Genomic DNA, 21804 nt, shown 5'->3' with positions numbered 1-21804 from the left:
TTGCCTCTGGGGCTGCTGGTTGTGATAATGTATGACCAGAACAGGATTTTAAAATAGTGCCCTGGGATTGGCTGACATGTCATTAGCAGAAATTTGTCTCTGCCCAAAGGAGCAACCTTGAGAGCTGTCCCAGCCCAAGGGGAGGTCACTGCCATGCCCCCACACTGCCCAGCAGGGAAAGCTCAGAGAAGCCTCGCTTAGGCTGCCAGATTTAGGGAATAAGGCTGTTGGTCAGGTTACATGCCAGGGGAAAGGTGTGCCTGAGGCTCCTTGTACCTTTATTCTTTGATAAATGAGACTCAGAAAAGCCACCTGCTGTTCATGTGCTCATTGCAAGGTCCAAACCCCACACACTCACTGAGGCACTCCTGGGTTGGCTGAGGAGTTCAAGGCCAAGCCAAGGCTCAGGGCTTGACCTCCCTTGGAGCCTCCTGAAGGAGATCAAATGCACCCCTGATAGCAAAGACTCTGTTCTACACTGGCAGGACACTCACTTAAATTGCTGGAGGTCCTTGGACAAACTTTCCATGGATGAGACACAGGTCTGTAGTGGGGAAAAGTTACTTTCTTCATATAACCAAAGTTTGCTGACCAGATTTTCCACTCCAGGTGCACTGGCACATACAGAGGGATGTCACATTTTCACATAGACCCAGAAGTTTTCCTTGGCCATGCAGGAAACTTGTTTCAGTTGAATGGAGCTTTGAAGAGCTTGGTCTATTGGAAGGTGTCCCTGTGTACGGCAGAGGGCTGGAATGAGACGATATTTAAAGTCCCTTCCAATCCAAACCACTCTGTGATTCAATTTTTCCTTCTCTGTTAGAGGAAGCTAATGCTGTTTTCCTCCCTTCTCCCAGATAAATACTCCTGGCTTGTAGCAGCCCTTATCTCTGTGTGCCCTTACAGATCAAAATTATTAATCCTCTTGAAACTCTTCATGCTTGATGAATTTCTCAAGTTGAGACATGCTGAACACTCTCACCCCATGACTCAGACTGCACAGTGTTTGGAGTGTGTGGGCACTGCATTGTATGAAATGCTGAGTTCTTGCTGGAAATAAGGAATGAGCATTAGTTAATCTTCCTTTCCTTTACATTCCCCATGCCTCAAATGAAAAACATGAGTCTCTGAAAGAAGTGAACTAATTTCCTTATCACTTTCATTCAGAGAACCTCTTTTCTGCTGGAAGGAATGGAAAACATATAACAAGGGGGAAAGAAAAGGCAAAGCAAAACACCTAGTCCCTACCACTTAGTGTATGCTTAGCCTGAAAAATTCACTGTAAAAGAGTATTTCTTCAGTGAAAGGGTGAGGTGAACTGCAATGCAAGTGAGAAGTTCCAACCTGGATACCTAAATTAGACATGGGAAGTGGGGTTTGTTTCAGATGCTCTGTTTTAGAAGAAATGTCTGTGTACAGACATTTGGACTCCTAAGCAAGAAATTGAGATAGGGATTATAAATAATTTGCTTCCGAAGCAAATAATAGAGAATAAAGAATAAAGTGCGAAATAGATTTTTGTGCCTGCAGTGTCCACTGAGCTAGTAAACCCTTAAAACCCACCGAAAATGTAAATAAGGTTTTTAATCCACACATTCATGGACAAGAAAATCTTTATTTCTTCACCAACACAGCCATCATCCTGATTAGTACTTCTTTCACTTCTTTATTCCTCAGGCTGTAAATCAGGGGGTTCAATGTGGGAATTACAGTTGTGTATATGAGAGCAAGGATTTTCTTAGTGTCTTGTGAATAACTGGATTTTGGCTGCAAGTAAATCAAAGTGCCACTGGCACAGTACAGTGTCACAACAGTGAGGTGTGAGGAGCAGGTGGAGAAGGTCTTGTGTCTGCTCTCTGCAGAGGAAATCCTCAGGATGCTGGAGATGATGCAGGCATAGGACAGCAGGATGAGGCAGAATGGAGTGAAGATGACAAACACAGTGGCTGAAATGATCTGCTTTTCATACATGGAGGTGTCAGAGCAGGACAGGGTGATGAGAGGGGGAATGTCACAGAAGAAGTAGTTAATCCTCCTGGGCCCACAAAAGGACAAAGCAAACACCCAGGCTGTCTGCACCACGGCCACAGCAGTGCCACTGCAGCAGCACAGCAGCACCAAGGAGAGGCAAAGCCTGCTGGTGATGGTGACAGCATATCTCAGGGGGCTGCAGATGGCCACATAGCGATCATAGGCCATGGCTGCCAGCAGGTACCACTCCGTGGTTGCTAGGAAAACCACACAGTAGAGCTGAGTGACACAGCCTGGGTAGGAGATGCTCCTGTCCTCTGACAGGAGGTTCACCAGCATCTTGGGGACAACGACTGATGCTGTGGAAATATCCAGGAAGGACAGAACCCGGAGGAAGAAGTACATGGGCATGTGGAGGGTGGGGTGCACTGTGACCATGCAGATGAGGAGGTTCCCAATGAGAGTCATGCTGTACACTGAGCAGATGGTGAAGAACAGCAGGAGCTGAAGTTCTGGGCGGCTGGACAATCCAGAGAGGACAAATTCAGTCAGCAGAGTGTGGTTTCCTGCATCTCCTTCCTCTGCTGGCCCCATCTGGAGGAATCAAATGGACAGACTGTCAGAGCCATAGCTGTTGCACCAAAACCACATGCTTCAGCCAGGAATCAAACAAGGAGTCTCTTGGGAATGCCTGCAGAGCTGCTGGATCAAAGGGTGTGACTAGAGCAGGTTGAGCTGAGCAAGTTGAGAAGGCAATGGCTGTGTGTGCTGGAAATGCATGGTGTCAGTGCCCTCTGAGTGCCATTGTTTGAGACAGTGACCAAGCCTTCAGCTAAGAGGAGCTGGCATTTAATTTAAGGGTTGGCTCCATCATGGCTGCAGGGTTCATTGCTGAGAATATTCCCTCCCCCAGATGTCAGCTCTGTGCTGCCAGCAGGTCCCACAGGCACTTTCTGCAGTGAGGGGAACACCCAGATCACAGCTGAAACACCCACAGACCAAAGAAAGAAAAAACCCTTTTGGTACCCTAGGGAGCAGTGGGCATTGCTCCTTGCACTCTGTTTTTCCTGCTGAGTGCACTGACAGGGCAGACAGCTTTCCTCCAGGACATCTGCAGTTACCTTCAGAGCAACTCAACTTCAGCTGAAAGCAGGGAAGTTCAGGCTGTGGGAGGCTTTGGCTCATATTCACATCAATCCCTAGCTGTCAGTGGGGCAGAAACACCTCAAAGAGCCCAGCTTTGGGGAAAGCACTTCCAAATGGAGCAAGCAGAAGCTGGGAAGGGAAGACCCAAGCCAACTCCTCTCCACCAAAACAGCCACAGACCAAAGAAAGCAGCACCAAAGCAAAACAACCCAAAATTCTGTCTGTAGACAGGCAAAGCAAGAAGGAATAATTTGAGGTAGAGATACCCATAGAGAAGGACAAGGAAGTGTAGAGGGTGAAGCTCAATCCCATCTGCTTCAGGAATCCCATTACCCCAGGAGTGCTGCTGTGTGTGATGCCAATGGGATGTTCCTGCAGGGCTGGAGCAGCTGAGGCAGCTCTGTGTGATCTTCCTGCTCAGGATGGGAAACTGGTGCTCTGAAAGAGAGAAGAGATCAGCCTGTCACAGAGGGGAAAAGGGCTGTTAATTCTGTGTCTTCAGATTCCTCATCTCTTACCAAAGGAGACACCAACCACTGCCCTACACTAGCAAATCTCAAGGCACAAAATGCATTTTGGCATCAGAAATGTATCCATCGGTGGGGACAGAGGGGGGGAACACCTTTTACATTGTTCACACATGGAATACATAGAGACCTGGCACGTAGAGAAGGACAAACCACCGAAGCCAGAGCAGTTCACACAACTCTGCCACGACTGTCACTGCTCAGACTGACTCTGTCTGGTTTCCCTTCCAGGCTGTAACTCACACAGGACATTTCTGTCTGTGGGTTTGACATGAACACAAAGGTGCAAGCTGTGGATTCTGGAGCCACAGAAGACTTTAACACACAAGCACCATAAAGAAACTCCTAATATTCTCAGACATTTGATGGTCTGATGTATTTAAAAGGGATCTTTCTGGGTTTGACTGTTCCCATTAGCATAGGAATGAAAGAACAGGTTTTTTGAGTGATATCTCAATATAGCCTATGCATGACAGATAGAGAATGACATTCAATGACATCCCTGCAGTCTCTAGCAGCACACATTCACACTGCTTTTCTTAACTTGTTAGATCCATGTAGCTGAAGTGGAAACTACCTAGTTCTGCTCTCCAAACCCATGTAAAATTTTTACACTATTGCTTTGATCATTTATCTTTATTAAAATCAACAACACTCACAGCAGTCGTTGTTTTACTGACAGTCATTTATTCCCTAATTCAGAACACCTCTTACAAACAACCTTCATTTTATGCAATTTGTGTGTAGTGACTCTGATGCTCTTTAAATAAGTTTTGGCTTTAGTTCTTCCTTGGACTTTCTTTATACATTCACAATAGAAAATTCGAAGTAAAATGTCCTACCTCCAGCAGTTCTGCCATCCAGTGCCTCCAAAATGGGTCATTCAGATTTTGATAGAAGTATTTCCCTTGTTTTCTTGCATTCTTGGTGTTGGGCTGATGATTCCTACTGCCAGCCTACATTGCAGATTAAAAAATTATATTTTAAATGCAGATGATCTTCTGTCACAGCTTGAATAGCCTGTTGATATTAGCATATGGCATATACCATAGAAAGTCAGCCAAAGACTTGTCTTTGCCAAAGACAGAGAAGAAGAAAAGGAATTTGTTAGATTTGTTTCAACTCAGTCGAATTGGCAGCAACTGAAAAGGTAGAGACCTCACTGCATCTCTATTTTTTGCCCAAGAAGGGAACAGCTGAGCTGCTTCTGACTCCTGGCTTACTCCAGGCTTAAGTAGAGTCTCTTGAAATCCCTAATTCCCCTACGGGTGGGATTGATTCCACCTGATTTCAGCAATGTCAGGGATGGTTGTTCAGAACTGTGCTCCCTCTGTGGGCAAGGGGATGTAGCAAACAATTCCATCCTTATAACAGCATGTGAAATCCTGTTCTGAATGGCAGCTTTCCCTCCTTTGGGCGTAAAGTGGGACCAGAGGGACTTTTCAGACACAGGCTGAGATACCTGACATGTCTGAGGCTATGAACTCTGCATATTGCAGCAGCTGCTGATTAATTGTTAACCTGAAAGGTCTGAGCAATAGCTGGAAACACCAAGGGATATGTGACTCCAAGGACAGAATTAGCCTGATGTATCCTCCTGCCTTTAATTGCACTGAGTGCCTTTAGGGGCTGTGCTGTCTCTTGTAGGGGAGTTTTCATTCAACTCCAGCCACTCACATCTCATTCTACAATCTTAAGTGACTATTTGTCACCTGTGAATCATTCACCCCTTGCCTTGTCCTTCCTTCCTTCCTTCCTTCCTTCCTTCCTTCCTTCCTTCCTTCCTTCCTTCCTTCCTTCCTTCCTTCCTTCCTTCCTTCCTTCCTTCCTTCCTTCCTTCCTTCCTTCCTTCCTTCCTTCCTTCCTTCCTTCCTTCCTTCCTTCCTTCCTTCCTTCCTTCCTTCCTTCCTTCCTTCCTTCCTTCCTTCCTTCCTTCCTTCCTCTCCAACAACATCTTTTCAATCTCAGTCACTTTTCAATGGCTCTGGAGGATTGCTGCCTGTGCTCTACAAGCATTAACAGGAACTCCTTTTCCACCCTTATCCCTTCTACCAAACAGGTTCCAGGAGGATCCCCAGGACACAAACTACAGTCCATTGTCTTTTTAGAACACAGGGTGAGGGGGAATGCACCTGCCAGAGCAGCTGCTGATCTAGAGCTGAGCACTCAGTCTGATTTCCTAGCTGGACTTCAGACTTTCTCATTGCTATGGACTTATCAGATCATCTAGAGCACCAGTGCTTGAGGCTGTGAGGCTCCTGCTGGCCTTGTCCCTTAGCTACTCTGAGTGCTGATTTCTGATATCAGCCACTCTGATAAGAGCCAGGCCTTTGCCTGGCCCTGGCCAGATCTCACCATTCCTATCAGAGGACAGTGGAAAAAAGAAAAGAATAATAATAATAATAATAATAATAATAATAATAATAATAATAAATCCAAGTAGAACCAATCCACACGTAGGGTCCAAGGGTCTCTCTCCAAAGGTCTCCAATGGGATATTCACTCAACAGATACCCCATTCCTCTCCCTGCTGCCTGTTTACTCTGAACAAGCCCAGATCTCTCCAGCTTTTTGAGAACGTGACTAAAACACAGAGAATGTGTCACAAACCCCTCACCAAGCCACAGTCTGGGGGCTGTAGGAACAAAAGCAGCAAATGACACAAGCTGAAGGCAGGCTGAGGTTTCCTGTTTCAGCTCCACACTACATATATAGAGGCTGCCATTCTGTCCCTGTCTCTTGCCTGGCCATAACAGCTGCTTTGGCTCAGCAGGACAGTGTAGAAGATGCTGCTTCTCCTTCTGCTCACAAGTGCTTGTGTCCTTCTGCCCTGGGCTGGGGCTGGTGAGTACACAGAGGTGGATTTAGAGAAGCACATCAAGGGCACAGGTAGACACTGAGCAGGCAATCTCAGGCAAGGTTCCTGCCTTGCCTTCTCTCCTATCTCTGCACTCCTACTTTCCTCTCTCATCTCAGCTCAGACTGCCTGAAACCAGTGATGCATTACAGGGACCAGAGCTGTGCCCTTTGGTGGCATTTCAGTCACCCAGAGCCAGTGTGGTCAGCCATCCCCAGACAGAGCTGCTTGTCTCTCTCTCCACAGCGCACCAGGGGAGGAGAGCTGTTGGTGTCATTGGGAGATGACATTAGAGGATGACCTTGTCCCTTCCTGGAGCTCCAAACTTGACAGGAAATAGCAGCATTTGTGACATTAACATTTCCCATCTCTCTTCCAGGAAGGATCATTGGCGGACGGGAAGTTAAGTGTCACTCCAGACCCTACATGGCTTATTTAAAAATTGAAAGTGACTCACAATCTTATTCCTGTGGAGGGTTCCTGATTCGCCCAGATGCAGTGCTCTCAGCAGCTCACTGTGTGGCTAAAGTAGGGTAAGACCTTCTCTTTCTGGTACATGGGGTTTTTTCTGGTCTCACAGAGTTCTGAAGGGCCTCAGTCCTGGTCTGGGCTCAAAGATGACCCTGTGTCTCTTCAGGCAGAGCAGGGATCTCTGTGAGCTCAGCTATCATCTGTGAGTTGCAGGAATTGCCTGCCAGGGGCTGAGTGTCCTTAGGGACAGGAATGCTCCCAGTGGTCTCCAGGGCCATGGTTCCTACCATGGCTTAGAGCTGCTGCTGGAGAAGAGGGGTCATTGAACTCACATTGTGAGCTCCCAGAGTCACAGTGACAATGACCCTGTGTCAGAATGTGGTGAGGGATCCTCGGTTGGACTGTGGAAGGAGCCCAAGTCACAGAGGAGCTGCTGAGAACTAATCTCTGGGGAGGTTCATCCCACCACCTCCCTTCAGCCACCTGCAGTGGGGTCTGTGTCCCTGTGGCCAATGCAGCTGTAGCATGTTGGTGTTTCCTGGCAGGATCAGGAGGGTCACTGTGATCCTGGGAGCTCACAATGTGAGTTATCAAGAACAGAGCCAGCAGAGGTTCCGTGTTGGACATTGGGTCAAACATCCCAACTATTCCCAGGATGGCTTCAAAAATGACATTGTGCTGCTGAAGGTATGGCCCAACACATCCTTCCTGCCTGAGGGAGCTCCTCCTGCTCACCTCCCCAAACCTGGGAACTTGTTCCCAGTCCTTTATCAGCTCTAACTCCATGTTCTCTCTGCCTGACAGCTGAAGCCAAAGGCCAATATCACTAAGTATGTGCAACCAATCTCCTTGCCCAGCAGCAATGAACGTTTGGGAGTAGGAGCTGAATGTGAAGTGGCTGGCTGGGGCAGGACATCAGTTTCTGGGCAGAAAACCAGTGTGATGAGAGAGGTGGAACTGAAGGTGCAAGATGAGGCAATATGTAAGAAGACATTCCATAACTACCAGCCTGAGTCTATGATCTGTGTTGGTGAGAAGTGTGATGTCAAGGCATCTTATCTTGTAAGTGTTGTTTTGGGCTGCAAACCTGGGAGGAGGCTGGGACTCGACAGGCAGCTTGGTTCTCAGCTGAAAGTCAAAGGACACCAGAAGGAAGCAGGACCTTCAGAATGATGAGCTGGGGGTCCTCACAGAAGCTCTGAAACTGATGTGCTCCCTGAATTGGGGTGCATTTTCCCAACTATCAATAGAATTTCTTTTTTTACTTACTTGGGGAAGTTCTACCCAGCCTAGCCAGTGCTCCAGTGTGTAAATTCTTTGTGATGTCCTTGCTAGGATGGCTTGGATGCTTCCCCATGTCTAAAGCAGGTCTATGTTCTTTCTGAGCTTTTGAATTTCAAAGATCCTCGAGGCCTGAATTGTTTCGTGGATGGGATTAGAGGAGCAGTGAGGCAGCGACAAACCCTGCAGAGCTGGGTTTGCAGGGAGGGAGGTGGTTGGAAGAGGAGGTTCTTCACATGGAGGGAGGGAAGAGGAACCTTGTTCCTTAAGGCAGGGAGAGCTGTGCTGTGCTGTCTGACCCCTCTCTCTCTTTCCATGACACAGGGTGACTCTGGTGGCCCTTTAGTCTGTGCTAAGAAGGCTCATGGCATTGTTTCTCATGGAGCTAATCGCCGCCTCTTCCCTGAGGTGTACACCAGAGTCTCGTGCTTTAGGCGCTGGATCAGTGAACAGCTCAAGAGGTTTGCACTCCAAGAGCTGCCTGGCTCTCCATCCTCTGACTGAAATGCTCAGTGCTCCTGCTCCACAATGCATCAAACATCTGCTGGTGCTCAGAAGCTCCCAGGGGCAGCTGCAATGTAGTCAGAGATGTGCCCATGGCATAGGCACAAGCTTTTGCACTGAGCAAAGTCTCCGTGGCAAAGTAAAAATGCAGATCCCAAGTACACAGAGTTTCCCATTGTTCCCTTCCCCCTGCTGCTGCCCAGTGCTGCCTCCTGCTCTGCTTTCTGGCCATCAATAAAAATCAATGTACAAAACCTGCCTGTGTGTGCAGCCTTCTTGGGAACTGGATGCAAAGCCACATGAGAATGAGGAGCTGACACTCTTTGGGAGAACCTGAGCCTGACTGCAGGTGGGACATTCAACACACATCTCAGTCCCCAAATGCTGCAAAGGCTCTGTCTTGTCTCCATCAGCCTCTTGCAGTCAAGTCTTGCAGCCTTGCAGAAACAGAAGCCTCTCCACATCCAAGGGGAGATCATGTGGGTTTCTAGTTTCCTCCTAGGATGCTCAGACAGACTGAACACCAGCCAGCCTGCTTACACCCTGTCTCTCCTTTCAGTGGCCTTGAATCTCAGATGAAGCATTTTCTTTAGGCCTGTAGAAAGGCTGAATTTCTTGAACTGGAAATTTTCTCCCATGGGATCAGCTGATCAGACCTGACTGGGCCAGAAGGTGCTCTTGTGGTGTGGTGGTGGGATAGAAAATGTAAAATATGGCTCAGGCAAATGCACTGTTGCAGAGACAAGGCAAAAGCAATATTGGGATGTCAAAATGGACCAGAAAACAATGAACTTAGTGGGCACTTCACAAAAAGCAAAGGCTCTATTTGTCACCTTCCCATCTGAAAGAAGCTAAATTTCATCCCACTGAGATGAAAACTTTGTGTTTCATTCATGGCCAAGGGTATAATTCTGAAAACTCTTACTGTCTCTTCTAATTTAGAGTGCAGGTTTTAGTTGGAACACTTACCTCTAGGTGGAGGGACAATGTGACAAAACACAAGAAAAACTGAGAAAACCCACCAAGGAACCTTTCTGAAAGCTTTTATGGGAAATCCTCCTTTTCCACTTGTGTATTGTTCCTCCCCCAGCCTACTCCTATTTCAGAGTTCACAGCAGGAGTCCCAAAAATAAACCTGCTTTATTCCTTTGTTCCATCCATATTGTTAGAGGTTTTTATATCATCATCTCTGATACACAAACTCACTCAATGCCATCTGGAAGGATGGGTTTGTGTTTAGGTTTGAACTTGTCAAGTATCAAAAATTGGATATCTTCTGACTGGTTTGCCTGGAACATCAATAAACCAATTACTTAGCTATGTAACAGACCAATATTTCCAATTTCTCCTTTTCCTTTTCATATCCCACTAGTTGAGTTCAGCCTTGGCCCAGAGCTGCCCATCATTCTGTTCAGGCCTCATGCTTTGATGTTGATGTATTTAATTAAATTCTGTGGTTTGCCTTACACTTGATTTCAACTGTCAGGGAAGAAAAAACCCTTTGGAATGGAAAATGCTCTCCAAGAGCAAAGTCAAGTTGCCCATTCTAAATAGACAGGAGGTTCTCATGTGGGATTTCATCTCCTTTTCATTTTCTGGTTGAAACACTGTCATTTGCAGCACAGATTAAAGGGTGCTGATGAAGAAGCAAACTCTAAAGGAAATGAACCTGTTCCTTCCTCAGTTCCCTTATCTAAATTTGACTTCCGTAGCTAGAAGTAATGTAGATAATATCTTTTTCTCAAGACAGATCCCACCACAAACTTTTGACTATACACGTCGTAAAAAAACCACAAGTAAACCACAAATGAACAAGAAGTTTATTTGGAAGAAACTCTAAAATTGCCTCTTCTGAAGCACTGTTCTCTCTGCTCTTGGACACCTCACTGGGATGATGGTTTCAAACCATGGATGGAATCACCTCTCCAGCTCACCCTCCCAGCTAGGCAAACTTCAGGTATCTAGCAGGCTGTTCATGGCTTTGAGCAGACAGATTGATGTTAAACTATCCTCTCCAATGTTTTTTCCTCCTCGTATCTATTCAGAATGACAAATGAACAAATTTTTCTTTCCTGGGTGATTCCTGTGATCCAGATCATCTTGACTGAGATGTCCATTACTTTCCACTTGAAAGCAGCACTGGTGTAGGAGGACAGCTCTGCTGGAGGTGTCTGAAATAAAATTCAGAGCTTAGACCTGAGTGAGGAGCTTTGTTCTTAAGGACAATCTTTTAAACACAGCCAGCTGAAGTGCTGGCAAACAGGCAGCTCAGTCAGTGTGAACCAGTCTCTTGCAGGGACTGACCAGCACGTGGTGATGTCCAGAATCCCCCTGGGGCTGGACCACTAGCCCACCCACTGTAATCTGCCCATGGGGATTCTCCCACAATGCTGAGACCAGGGAACAGCACTGTACAGTGAGGGATGCATCCAAACCTGGGAGCCCTCCTGTGCTGCTGACCTTGGAGCCAAATTACCCAGGCTGGAGATAAAAACCTGCAGACCTCACGTTCTGAAGGTGCATTGTGTTCAACACCACTTCCCTTTCCTGCTCTGGCTGCATCACCCAAAGGTTTGTGCTGCAACCACCTTAGCCTTTCCCACCCTGAAGACACTGCAAAGCGCTGAGCTGAGTCATGGACAGGAAACCTCCCATGCTGTGGTCACCAGAGCATGAATTAGAGCTGATTTCTACTCTCTTGCACACTGACACTGCCCTAGAGTCACACAGAAGGGTGGAAGTGGGACATCAACCTTCAGTTGTCACCTGATCCAATGCCTCTGCTCAAGCATGGCCATCTAAAGCACCAATTGCTCAGGGCCAGTTCCAGGTGTTTTTGGAACATCTCCAAGCATGGAGACACCACAGCCTCCCTGGCCAAATGTTTCCTGATGCTCAGACAGAGCCTCCCAAAATTCAGTTTTTCCCCATCAGCTCTTGTCCTGTCCCTGCACACCACTGTGAATATATGAATGTCTCCCACTTCCATCCTACCTTCAGATATTTATAGACATGGATCACATCCCACCACAGCCTGCTCTTTCCAGGTTAAAACTCACAGCTGTATCAGCTGCTCCCCACAGGAGAGATGTTCAATCCCTTCATCATCTCTGCACCACTTTGCTGAACTCTCCTCAGGATATCTGTGTCTCTCTCTCACTGGGGAGCTCAGAACTGCCCGTGGTACTGCAGGTGCCACCTCACTGCTGTTGACCTGAGGGGAAGGATCATCTCCCTCAAGCTGCTGGAAACAGCCTCAGAATCCTGGAATAACTTGGGTTGTAAGGGAGCATCTAACTCAACCCCCATGCAGTGAGCAGGGACACTTTCTGCTGGGCCAAGTTGCTCAGAGCCCATCCACCCTGACCTTGAATGTTTCCAGGGATAGGACATCTAATATCTCTCTGGACAGCCCATTTCATTGTTTTGACAACCTCACTGTAAAAAATTTCTTTCTTATATCTAATCTAATAATTAAGATGCTAATCCTCCTTATATCTATTCTAATAATGAAGAGGCTAATCTACTTTTAATCTTTTAATTTAGTCTTTTAATTTAAAACTATTACCCTTGTAGTATTGCAACAGGCTGCAGTACAGACATGTGAGGGACACCACTTGTCATAATCTCCAGGTGGATATTCAGTTTTTCTTAATTAATTGTTTAAGTATTTCTTAGTCCAATTGTGCCTGAAAATTTCTATCACTTATCTCCCCACTGAACCAGTTTTTTTCAGGGTTCATGTCCTGAGAAAACTGGAATTCAGGGGAATCAGAGTGAAATATGTGACTTTCTTGTTAATTAAGATTTTTTTTCTTTCAGTCATTAAAAAAGGCCTTTTGCAATGGGGATGAACATTCCTCCCGTTTCTGTGTATAATTAGTACAGCAGGTAAAGGTAGTGCTAATTAGAGCAGAGAAGGGCTTTGCAAACAAAGCCCTTGGCACTGCTGGGGGTTGCAGTCAGAGGATAAGAGACTGGAATAAGAATTGTTTATTGCCAGCACATGAGTCAAACTTTGGCTCTGGCCTCTCCCTGCTTGATCACAAAGACACTTTTCCTCCCTCTGCCTGATTCCCACCAGGGTATAAACTACACTAACTCCCTTTCAAAATGTTTCCATTTCCATTCTCCCTGTCCCACATCATTAGAACAAAAGACAAACAGAAATTACGCTGCAGGTATTAATTGAAGCACAGCTGGGAGCTCCCTAATTAACCACACAATGCTCACAGTGCTACGGGGAGCGGCAGGAGAACAAACACCGAGCTCATTAGGGCTGTCAGTGTTTTAATGAGCCCCTGCAGGACAGCAGTGCCACCTTCCTGCTCCTTCCAGCTGCGGTGAAATCTGGCAAGGTGCCTTGAGGAAACGACAGGCAAAAGCAGAAACAAACTTACTCGGAGCTTTAATAGAGCCCAGTGCGAGGTGCGAGAGAGAAACAGAGCTGGAGAAAGTGCTCCCAGCAGGGCTCATTAGGGCCCAGAGTCACAGACTTTGATTACAGACAGCTCAGGAAGCTTCAAACTTCTGGATCAACCTAACCTAACCTCAGGGAAGTCAAACAGCAGCGCCCAGGGTCGTGATTTCTGTCAGCAATCCACACACGGCAGGTGGAAAGGAAATGCCACAGAGTCACCTCTGCAGGAGTCACCTCTGCAGGCCAGGAAAGGAAATGTCACCTCTCCAGGTCTGCTCTCCCAAACCACGGGCAGAGGCACAGCCCCTGCTCTGCAGGCTTCGGGGACAGTGGTCAGCCCAGGCATTGTCACTGCAACACACACTGGGATTGTGACACACCAACTGCAACAAGTGACTGCAACACACAAACTGCAACACACACAGTGATTGTAATGCACAGGAACAGCAACACACACTGGCACTGTAACACACAAACTGCAACACATAAAATGCAACACAAACTGGGACTGCAACACAATGACTGCGATACAGTGACAGCAACACAGTGACTGCAACACACATGGTGACTGCAACACACAAACTGCAACACCCACAGTGACTGTGACACACAGTGACTGTGACACAGTGACTGTGACACACAGTGACTGTGACACACAGTGACTGTGACACAGTGACTGTGACACACAGTGACTGTGACACACAGTGACTGTGACTTGGTGACTGTGACACACAGTGACTGTAGCACACAGTGACTGTGACACACAGTGACTGTAGCACACAGTGACTGTGACACACAGTGACTGTGACACACAGTGACTGTGACACAGTGACTGTGACACACAGTGACTGTGACACACAGTGACTGTGACATAGTGACTGTGACACACAGTGACTGTAGCACACAGTGACTGTGACACACAGTGACTGTAGCACACAGTGACTGTGACACACAGTGACTGTGACACACAGTGACTGTGACATAGTGACTGTAGCACACAGTGACTGTGACACACAGTGACTGTGACACACAGTGACTGTGACATAGTGACTGTGACACACAGTGACTGTGACACACAGTGACTGTGACACACAGTGACTGTGACATAGTGACTGTAGCACACAGTGACTGTGACACACAGTGACTGTGACACACAGTGACTGTGACGTAGTGACTGTGACACACAGTGACTGTAGCACACAGTGACTGTGACACAGTGACTGTAGCACACAGTGACTGTGACATAGTGACTGTGACATAGTGACTGTGACACACAGTGACTGTGACACACAGTGACTGTGACATAGTGACTGTGACACACAGTGACTGTAGCACACAGTGACTGTGACACACAGTGACTGTGACACACACTGCCCACATGTTCAGGAACCAGCAGCCATCCCAACTCCCAGTTCCCTCCCTCCAGCCCGATCTGGTCAGCTCTGCATTCAAACACTCAGGTTTAACTGTTGCCCCTCAGGCTCTGTCCTCTGCTCCATTAGACCTTTAGCACACCCTGCTCTGCTCAGTGAGATCAACCTCATAAGAGGGTGATGGGTAAGGAATGTCTGTAGAACTCATGGTGACATTTGCCATCAGTGTTTGGTCTAGAAAAGAAAAGTTTTGAAGTTTACATTAAGGGCTGAAAACAGCTGAGATGACAATTACAAAGAAATATGAGTATGAAATGCCTAAAAATGTGGAACCTGTTAAGAGTTACCAGCATGTAATTTAATTTTTTTAAAAAATGTTCACACGTGCAGCTATGCAATCAACTATGTAGCATTCATATCCACTGAGAAAATTCTAGTCATTTTGGTGTAGTTACTCTAAACCTGAGATTGAATTGTTCCCTCTGAATTAGATTAATTCCTCTGACCTACCTTTAGCTGTCTAAAAAAAATTGTTCCTTAAATCTAAATTATTAATCTAAGGTTCAGCTGTCCTTAACAACCCTGGTAAAGTGAAGTGGGACTCTGCTCAGAGGAGTGGGATTGCAATCAGCTGACTGGGGGAATCACTGCTTGGATGGAATCTGAACTAGACACCCAGCAACTGGGCAAGTCACAAAGAGAGAAGCCTTTTCAACAGAAAAGTGACTCATCCTTGAACTTGGGCAGTTCAAGTCAATCAGATTAGCCAATTTGAGAGTAAAAAGTCAAGGGTAAATGTCACAGGGTCTGAGGACTAAAAATTGAATGAGAAGCTTTCCTCAAATACATTATTTTCCTTCATTATCTTCTAGGGGAAAAATGGTTAAAGTTTCCTAACCTTTAGGAAATATTCCCATTTCTTGACCACTTTGCTCAGAGCATTTTTCACTTCTCTATTTCTCAGACTGTAGGCGAGCAGTGGAGTAAAAAACTGAGAAGACTTTATTCAGTGTTCTGAGAGTCCTAGTTTTTGGTAGAACACTTAGTGAGCTTCCATAAAAAAGTGTAATAACAGTGAGGTGGGAAAAGTGTTTTGCATCCCAGATGTTGAAGATTTTGAGGACAGGGGTGATGATAGACATATCAGACACATGGGTGGGCAGGAAAGGGAGTACTGAGCATACTGAGGAGAGGCTGATCACCAACAGTACAGTCAGGCTGAAGGAGTTTTACAAAAGAAATGATTGATAAATTGACCACAGGAGGAATGTTGTGAAACCAGAAAGCAGTTTACAGCCCTGGCAAGGCAAGCACTGACCCAAGACCAAGCCACAAGCTGCAGTGTCCTGTCCATGACAGCTTTGGACCAAAGGGGTTTGATGCTGCTGAATACCAATCATAGAACATCACTGATGAGAGAAAACCCCCAGTGACTCCTAGAGAACCAAAAGAATACAACTGTGAGATGCAGCTGCCAATGGAAATGCTCTTGTTCCCATTCAGAAAGCTGTGCAACATCCTGGGCAGAATGGTGGGGCTGGAGCAAGTCTCTAAGCTGGAGAAATTGCACTTGGATTTGTGGAGGTGTCTATCAGCCACCACCAAAACCAAAATGAGGATATTGCCAATCACAGGATCAACAAGAAAAGGAGGAAGAGAAAAGATTGCATTTCTGAGATATTCCCAGATTCCAGGGTCAGAAATGTTGCAATGACTGTTTTATTTCCACATTTCCCCATTTGCCATGTGTCAAGTTGAGAAGAAATGCATCACAGCCTGTAAAGCATCAAGAGCTACATTTAATCATTGATCCATCATCACTGAGAAATTACAGAAGAAAGATGACATTGTTAGCCTTGCATAGCTGTACTGTTTATTTTCTTTTAAAGCAGTTCTCAAATAATAATTTATGAGAGATATTGTTGAGTGTTTTTCATTTTTCCATAAGCAAATTTTGTAACTAAATAATTTCCTTGGGTTTGGAAAGCATCACACAGAATTGCAGCAGGATGTTTTGACAATGAGGTATTGCAACCATACCAGAGCAATACAACCAGTGGAAAACTGTAATATGGATTTTCTAAGAATTGGAAAGACTGATGAATGTTTCTGGATACCAAACTTTACAAAAATCTGAAATGTCAAGAAAAACATTGAGGAAAATAAGGAATGGCATGACTTATCTCACTTGGCAATATTTTTTGAAACCTGCAGGGTCAGAGAGTGTTGATATTCCAGCCAACAGACACAAGCCATGGTTTAGAAATCTTCAATCCTAAGAAGAAAGGAAAAGAGAGGAATTCTTGAGTAGGTGATCATTTCATCACCCAAGATGACAAACACCATATTGCCCTGGTTTTGGTTGGCATAGAGATAATTTTCTTCTTAGTAGCTGAACAGTGCTTTGGACTTAGTATAATAATAATATTGATAACACATGGATGGTTTAGTGTTCACTGCTAACCAAGTTTTTAGTTTCCCAGGCTCTGCTAGTGAGCAGAGGCTCAAGAGCTGGGAGGGAGCAGGACCAGGACAGGTGACCCAAACTGGCCAAAGGGATTTTCCATACCACAGACAGTCATTCCCAGTTTATAAACTGGGGGGATGGCTGGGGGCACTGCTCACTGCTCAGGGATGGTCAGGCATTGGTCAGGAGAGGAATTGTGTTGTGCAGCCTTTGATTCCTTTGGGTTTTATTCCTCCCTCTCATTTCATTATTATCATTGTTATTATTAGTATTATATTTTACTTTATTTCAATTATTAAACTGTTCTTATCTCGAGCCGTGTTTAACCTTTTTCTGATTCTCCTCCAATCCCACCCTGGGGCAGTGAGTGAGTGGCTGTGTGGTGCTTAGTTGCCAGCTGGGGTTAAAGCTAGAACAAACTAGAAAATATAACAGGTACTGAAGGAAATCATGAGAAGAAATGGTTTTAATTTTTTTATTTCAATGTGATGTTAGTTATTATAATTATATAGTTCTCTTCTTTCCCTTTCTCCTTTCTCTCCTGTCTATTATTACTATCATTATTTTTTTGTAATTTTTTTTTTTTTAGGGATTGGCAGTTCATTGTCTATTATTTGTTTAGGGAAAAGTGATCTTCCAGGGGCCTGGTGTCACTTGCTACATTAAATATTTTTGCACACACACACAGCCTCTGTGCAGACACTCCCACCTGGATGCACCAATACCACAGCCAGTGGAACAGTCAGTGTCCAAAGGCATGAGGGTCAACAAGTCCACTGGCCAAATGTGTCAGGAAGCATCATTTAAGAAGCCTCAGGCTCTTCCCTTGGCATTGTTGAGAACTAGAATTCAGCCAAGCTCCAAGGAGAAGCTAATCCCATGTGAAATCCTATGTGGGAGATCAAGCCAGGCTGTGATTATACCCAGGGAATGACACACAGTAGGGAATCACAGTTTGAGGGAATTTGGGAAAAATCCACTCTCATCCTTGCATAGGTTTATTGTTTTAGCATCACCAGTTCAACCACACTCTCACTGTCCAGGAGATTGGTAAATGTCTGTGTGGGTGGGTTGGGTTTGTGGGGGTGTTTTTTGTTTTGTTTTTTTTGGTTTGTGTTGGTGTGGTTGGTGTTGGGGTGGTGTTTGGGTTGTTTTTTTTTTTTTTTTGGTTTGTGGGTGTGTGTGTCCAGCCCTGGAGTGAAGAACCACTCAAGCAGAAGTGGAAAGGACCATTCCAAGTTCTCCTGACTATCCACACAGCTGTGAGAATTACTGGTGGAGATTCCTGGATTCACTACACATAATCAAAACCAGTCCCCAAATCTGGAAATACCTTCACAAGTAAGACTGAAACAAAATGTTCCATGAATTTTACTTGGGATCAAGGATTATCCTATACTGAATTAGAGGGAGGAGAAGGAATTTTGTTGATGGTTATAGTGTGTATATATATATATATATATAGTGATTGTAATCATAGCTTTGTGGAAGCTGAAGTTCTAAAAATGACAATATTAATTGTGTCTGTACTTGGTTTGTAGAATGGCAGCTCAATGTGCTCTCCATAGCATGTGGAGAACCCACAATGGAGCAGAGGAAAATTGTGAGAGGAAAGAAGCAGCAGAGGGGAAACATATTGCATTGACCATAACCCTCCCCACCCTCCCTGTGCTGCTGGGACAGTGGTGGAGCAGTCTGGAATGGATGAATAAAACTGAACACTGAAACAGGGCAAGTAGAGCTGTTTAGTATTTAATTTTGTTTCTCACAATGTCAACTATTTTAGCAATAAATTACATTCATTTCCCCCAAATCCAGTATGTTTCACTCCTGGTAGAAACAGGCAAACCATCTCTCAGTCTTTATCTCAACCTATGAGAGTTTTTGTTTCTGTTTTTTCTCTTTTCTGCCTCTGCTCTGTCCCACTGTGGGGTGGAAGGTGTGAGTGGGAATTTGGTTGTTCACTAAGGCTAACACATCTCAGCAAGGGGGGAAATACTGAGGTAAAGGTGAAGCTGGGTAACTGAAGACTAGAAAATCCTTTCTGCACTCACATATTTCGTTGCTAACAGACGGAATTACATAACATCTAGAAAGCATAAACCATTTGAAATCAACATCTTTAATTCACAGTGCAGATATTGCATCTGGGAAACAATTCAGTTACTTTGGTGGGCTACTCTGCCCTCAGGCAGCCAGAAAACTTCAGAATGCTCTCCTTTAAAGCTTGCTGGACTTGCCTGTTCCTGAGGGAGTAGATGTATGGGTTCAGCATCTGAGTCAGCACAGAGAAGAAGAGAGAAAGCACTTTGTCAGAGTCCTGCCCACCTCGCTGTGCTGGGCGGATGTACCTGTAAATACACGTGCTGTAAAACACCAGCACCACTGTCAGGTGAGCTGAGCAAGTGGAAAATGCCTTCTTCCTGCCTGCAGAAGATGGTATGTGCAAGGTGGTGATGATAATGCAGCCATAAGAAACAGCAGTTACTGTTAAGGTACCAAGCAGGATGATAATTAGTACGATAAACATGAGTTTTTCAATGAACGCTGTGTCTGTGCAGGACAGCTGCAACAACAGGGAAGCATCACAGTAAAAGTGGTTCATGACGTTGGGACCACAGAATGGCAACTGGATGGTCAGAATGGTGGGAGGAAACATCAAGAGAAAACTCACTGCCCAGCAGCTCAGGATCAGCTGCAGGCAAAATCTGTTGCTCATAATAGTTGTGTAGCGCAAAGGGTGGCAAATGGCAAAATAGCGATCCAGGGACATGACTGCCATGTGGAAAAGGGTGCAGGTACCCAAGTAATAGAAAAACAGCATCTGAAGGAAGCAGCCAGGCAGGGAAATTGTCTTCTTCTCTGTCAGAAGGCTGTACAGGGTGCTGGGAATTAATGTGGAGGTGAAAGTGATTTCCAAAAGCGCAAAATTCCTGAGGAAGTAGTACATTGGGGTCTGAAGGGAGTGATTCACAAGAGTGATGCTGATGACTGAAATGTTTCCAAGCAGGATCAAGAAATAGGCAATGGCAAGAAGCAGAAAGAGGGTGATCTCTGCATGGTGGCTGTTAGCCAATCCCAACAGGACAAATTCCACTACAGTTGTGTGGTTCATTGACATATCACTGCTGGCTGGCAGGAAAAGAAAAAACCTGTTTTGGGAACTGAGGGAGAACAACTGACGTGTATCAGTTTGGCTTTGCTGAAATTACAGGTCAATACCAGCAACAAAACTCTTGTGAAAGACTGAAGGAGCCACAGTAACCACACATTAAACATGCTGTCCATGTAAAAGGAGTCCCAAGCTCTATTTGCAAGGCTGAGTCCTCACTTCAGCCAAAATGATTCCTCCAGTTTCCTCCCAGCAAACTTGAGAGGTGCAGAACTGTTGTAGAGCCTGGGGCAAATTATCTCTGAATGATCTGACAACATTCACCCTCCAACAAATAGGGGGAAAGCCAAATGCCCAGAGTGAGTACTTAACTGAGTCCAGAGACTTATCCCAGAGAAATGCAATCACACTGTAGACTGACTCTGGAGCCAATTAGATTCGTTCAAGGATGCATTTCAAGGATAAAGGTCCCATCTGTGGTTTTTCAAGTGCATTCTCCCTCCTCTTCCTCCCACACAGCAGCCTTCTTTGCCCTAAAAAGAGACATATCTTGTTTTGCACTCATGTTTCCCAGGTTTTATCTATTATGTTATTTGGATATTTTAATCTGGTTTTAGGTTCATTTCAGATTCATTTCAGATATTTCTGAATGACTGAAGTAAACATCAGCACAATGAACTTCCAGGAAAAGCAAGCCCATCTTATACCCATAACCCACATTGAACAAGACACTCAAACTGCCTTCTTCAAATGCTCAACAAAAAGTTAGATATAAGCTAGGATTCCACAACCCTTCTTAATGCATTACTCCCACCAAATATTTCCCCTCAGTGCCCTTTTTTCCAGCAATACACAGGGGTTTATTGGCATCATCTTATGGTTGTTTATCAAAAAATACCAACACAAAACAACTTCCCTCTCACAAAGCATATGAAATATTGAATATCTTCTTCAATACCACAGATGGACAGTTATTATCTGGAAGTTCAGAGTGGTCTTCTAAACCAAGAAACTCCCTCAGTAACAGCCAAAGGCTTTTTCTTTAGTTTGAAGACTAAAAGTTCAGTCTTCCAAGTCAATGCCCCTTTCAACTTTCCCTGTCTTCAAAAAACTACACCCAAACTCACCCAAACACCCAGATAGTTACCAGTATATCCACAACAATCCAGGGTGCTACAAAAAGTATTCTGAGTCTGATTCTCTTCCGACTTCACTTGGTCTGACAACTGATTTTTGGCAAATGAATTTCCTCTCTCTTCAGCTCCTTTATAGAACAGTGGCAGTGTGTTGCACTCTTGTGTTTCCTCCCTGTGTCAAACCTCAGGGACCAATTAGGTATCGAAATCAGAACAAACACCTTGTGGGAAAACACTTGTGAAAGAACAGCAAGAATCCAATCAAACCATGGAGGAAATGAGATTAGGAAGGAGCTCTGTAGGTCCAATCCTTGCTAAAAGCAGGAATCATACAAGCTGTAAGGTTGGAAAAGACTCCCAAGATCATCAAGTCCAACCAAATACCACCATGCCCACTAAAGCATATTACAAAGTGCCACATCTACTCAGTTCCTGAACTCTTCCAGGGATGGTGACTAGAGTATTAAACCACCCTTTGGTGCTTTTGCTGTTCTCTATTCACTATTAGAAATAAAGTGACTAACATTTATTTTAATTTC

General features: G+C 45.2%; 3 protein-coding genes across 5 annotated transcripts; 1 reads left to right on the top strand and 2 right to left on the bottom strand.

The window, feature by feature from the left end:
- Positions 1-1532: 1532 nt before the first annotated feature.
- On the bottom strand, positions 1533-4825 carry LOC146426514 (olfactory receptor 10A7-like). Of its 3 annotated transcripts, none has more exons than XM_085039844.1 (3): positions 4487-4825; positions 3384-3555; positions 1533-2565 (listed from the first exon to the last, which is right to left on the bottom strand). In XM_085039844.1, exon 3 carries the CDS (start codon positions 2563-2565, stop codon positions 1615-1617), a length of 951 nt encoding a protein of 316 aa, XP_084895970.1. In that variant the 5' UTR covers positions 3384-3555; positions 4487-4825; the 3' UTR covers positions 1533-1614. The 3 variants fall into 3 exon arrangements, with proteins under 3 accessions (XP_084895970.1, XP_084895968.1, XP_084895969.1); XM_085039842.1 differs by having other exon boundaries at positions 3451-3555; XM_085039843.1 differs by lacking the exon at positions 4487-4825 and having other exon boundaries at positions 3451-3556.
- Positions 4826-6367: 1542 nt separating this feature from the next.
- LOC146426513 (duodenase-1-like) lies at positions 6368-9011 on the top strand. The gene is made up of 5 exons (XM_085039873.1): positions 6368-6488; positions 6881-7034; positions 7518-7659; positions 7777-8034; positions 8578-9011. The coding sequence occupies exons 1-5, from the start codon at positions 6431-6433 to the stop codon at positions 8755-8757; spliced, it is 792 nt and encodes a 263-aa protein (XP_084895999.1). The 5' UTR covers positions 6368-6430; the 3' UTR covers positions 8758-9011.
- A 10182-nt stretch (positions 9012-19193) lies between these two features.
- On the bottom strand, positions 19194-20661 carry LOC146426512 (olfactory receptor 6E1-like). The gene has a single exon (XM_085083308.1). It carries the CDS (start codon positions 20136-20138, stop codon positions 19194-19196), a length of 945 nt encoding a protein of 314 aa, XP_084939434.1. The 5' UTR covers positions 20139-20661.
- Between the last annotated feature and the right edge of the window lie 1143 nt (positions 20662-21804).

This window comes from Lichenostomus cassidix, chromosome 27, assembly GCF_008360975.1.
Source record: "Lichenostomus cassidix isolate B80296 chromosome 27, HeHo_3.0, whole genome shotgun sequence".
Taxonomy (NCBI): domain Eukaryota; kingdom Metazoa; phylum Chordata; class Aves; order Passeriformes; family Meliphagidae; genus Lichenostomus; species Lichenostomus cassidix.
The sequence above is the reverse complement of the archived record's forward strand: the minus strand, read 5'-3'. Positions and strand labels throughout refer to the sequence as shown.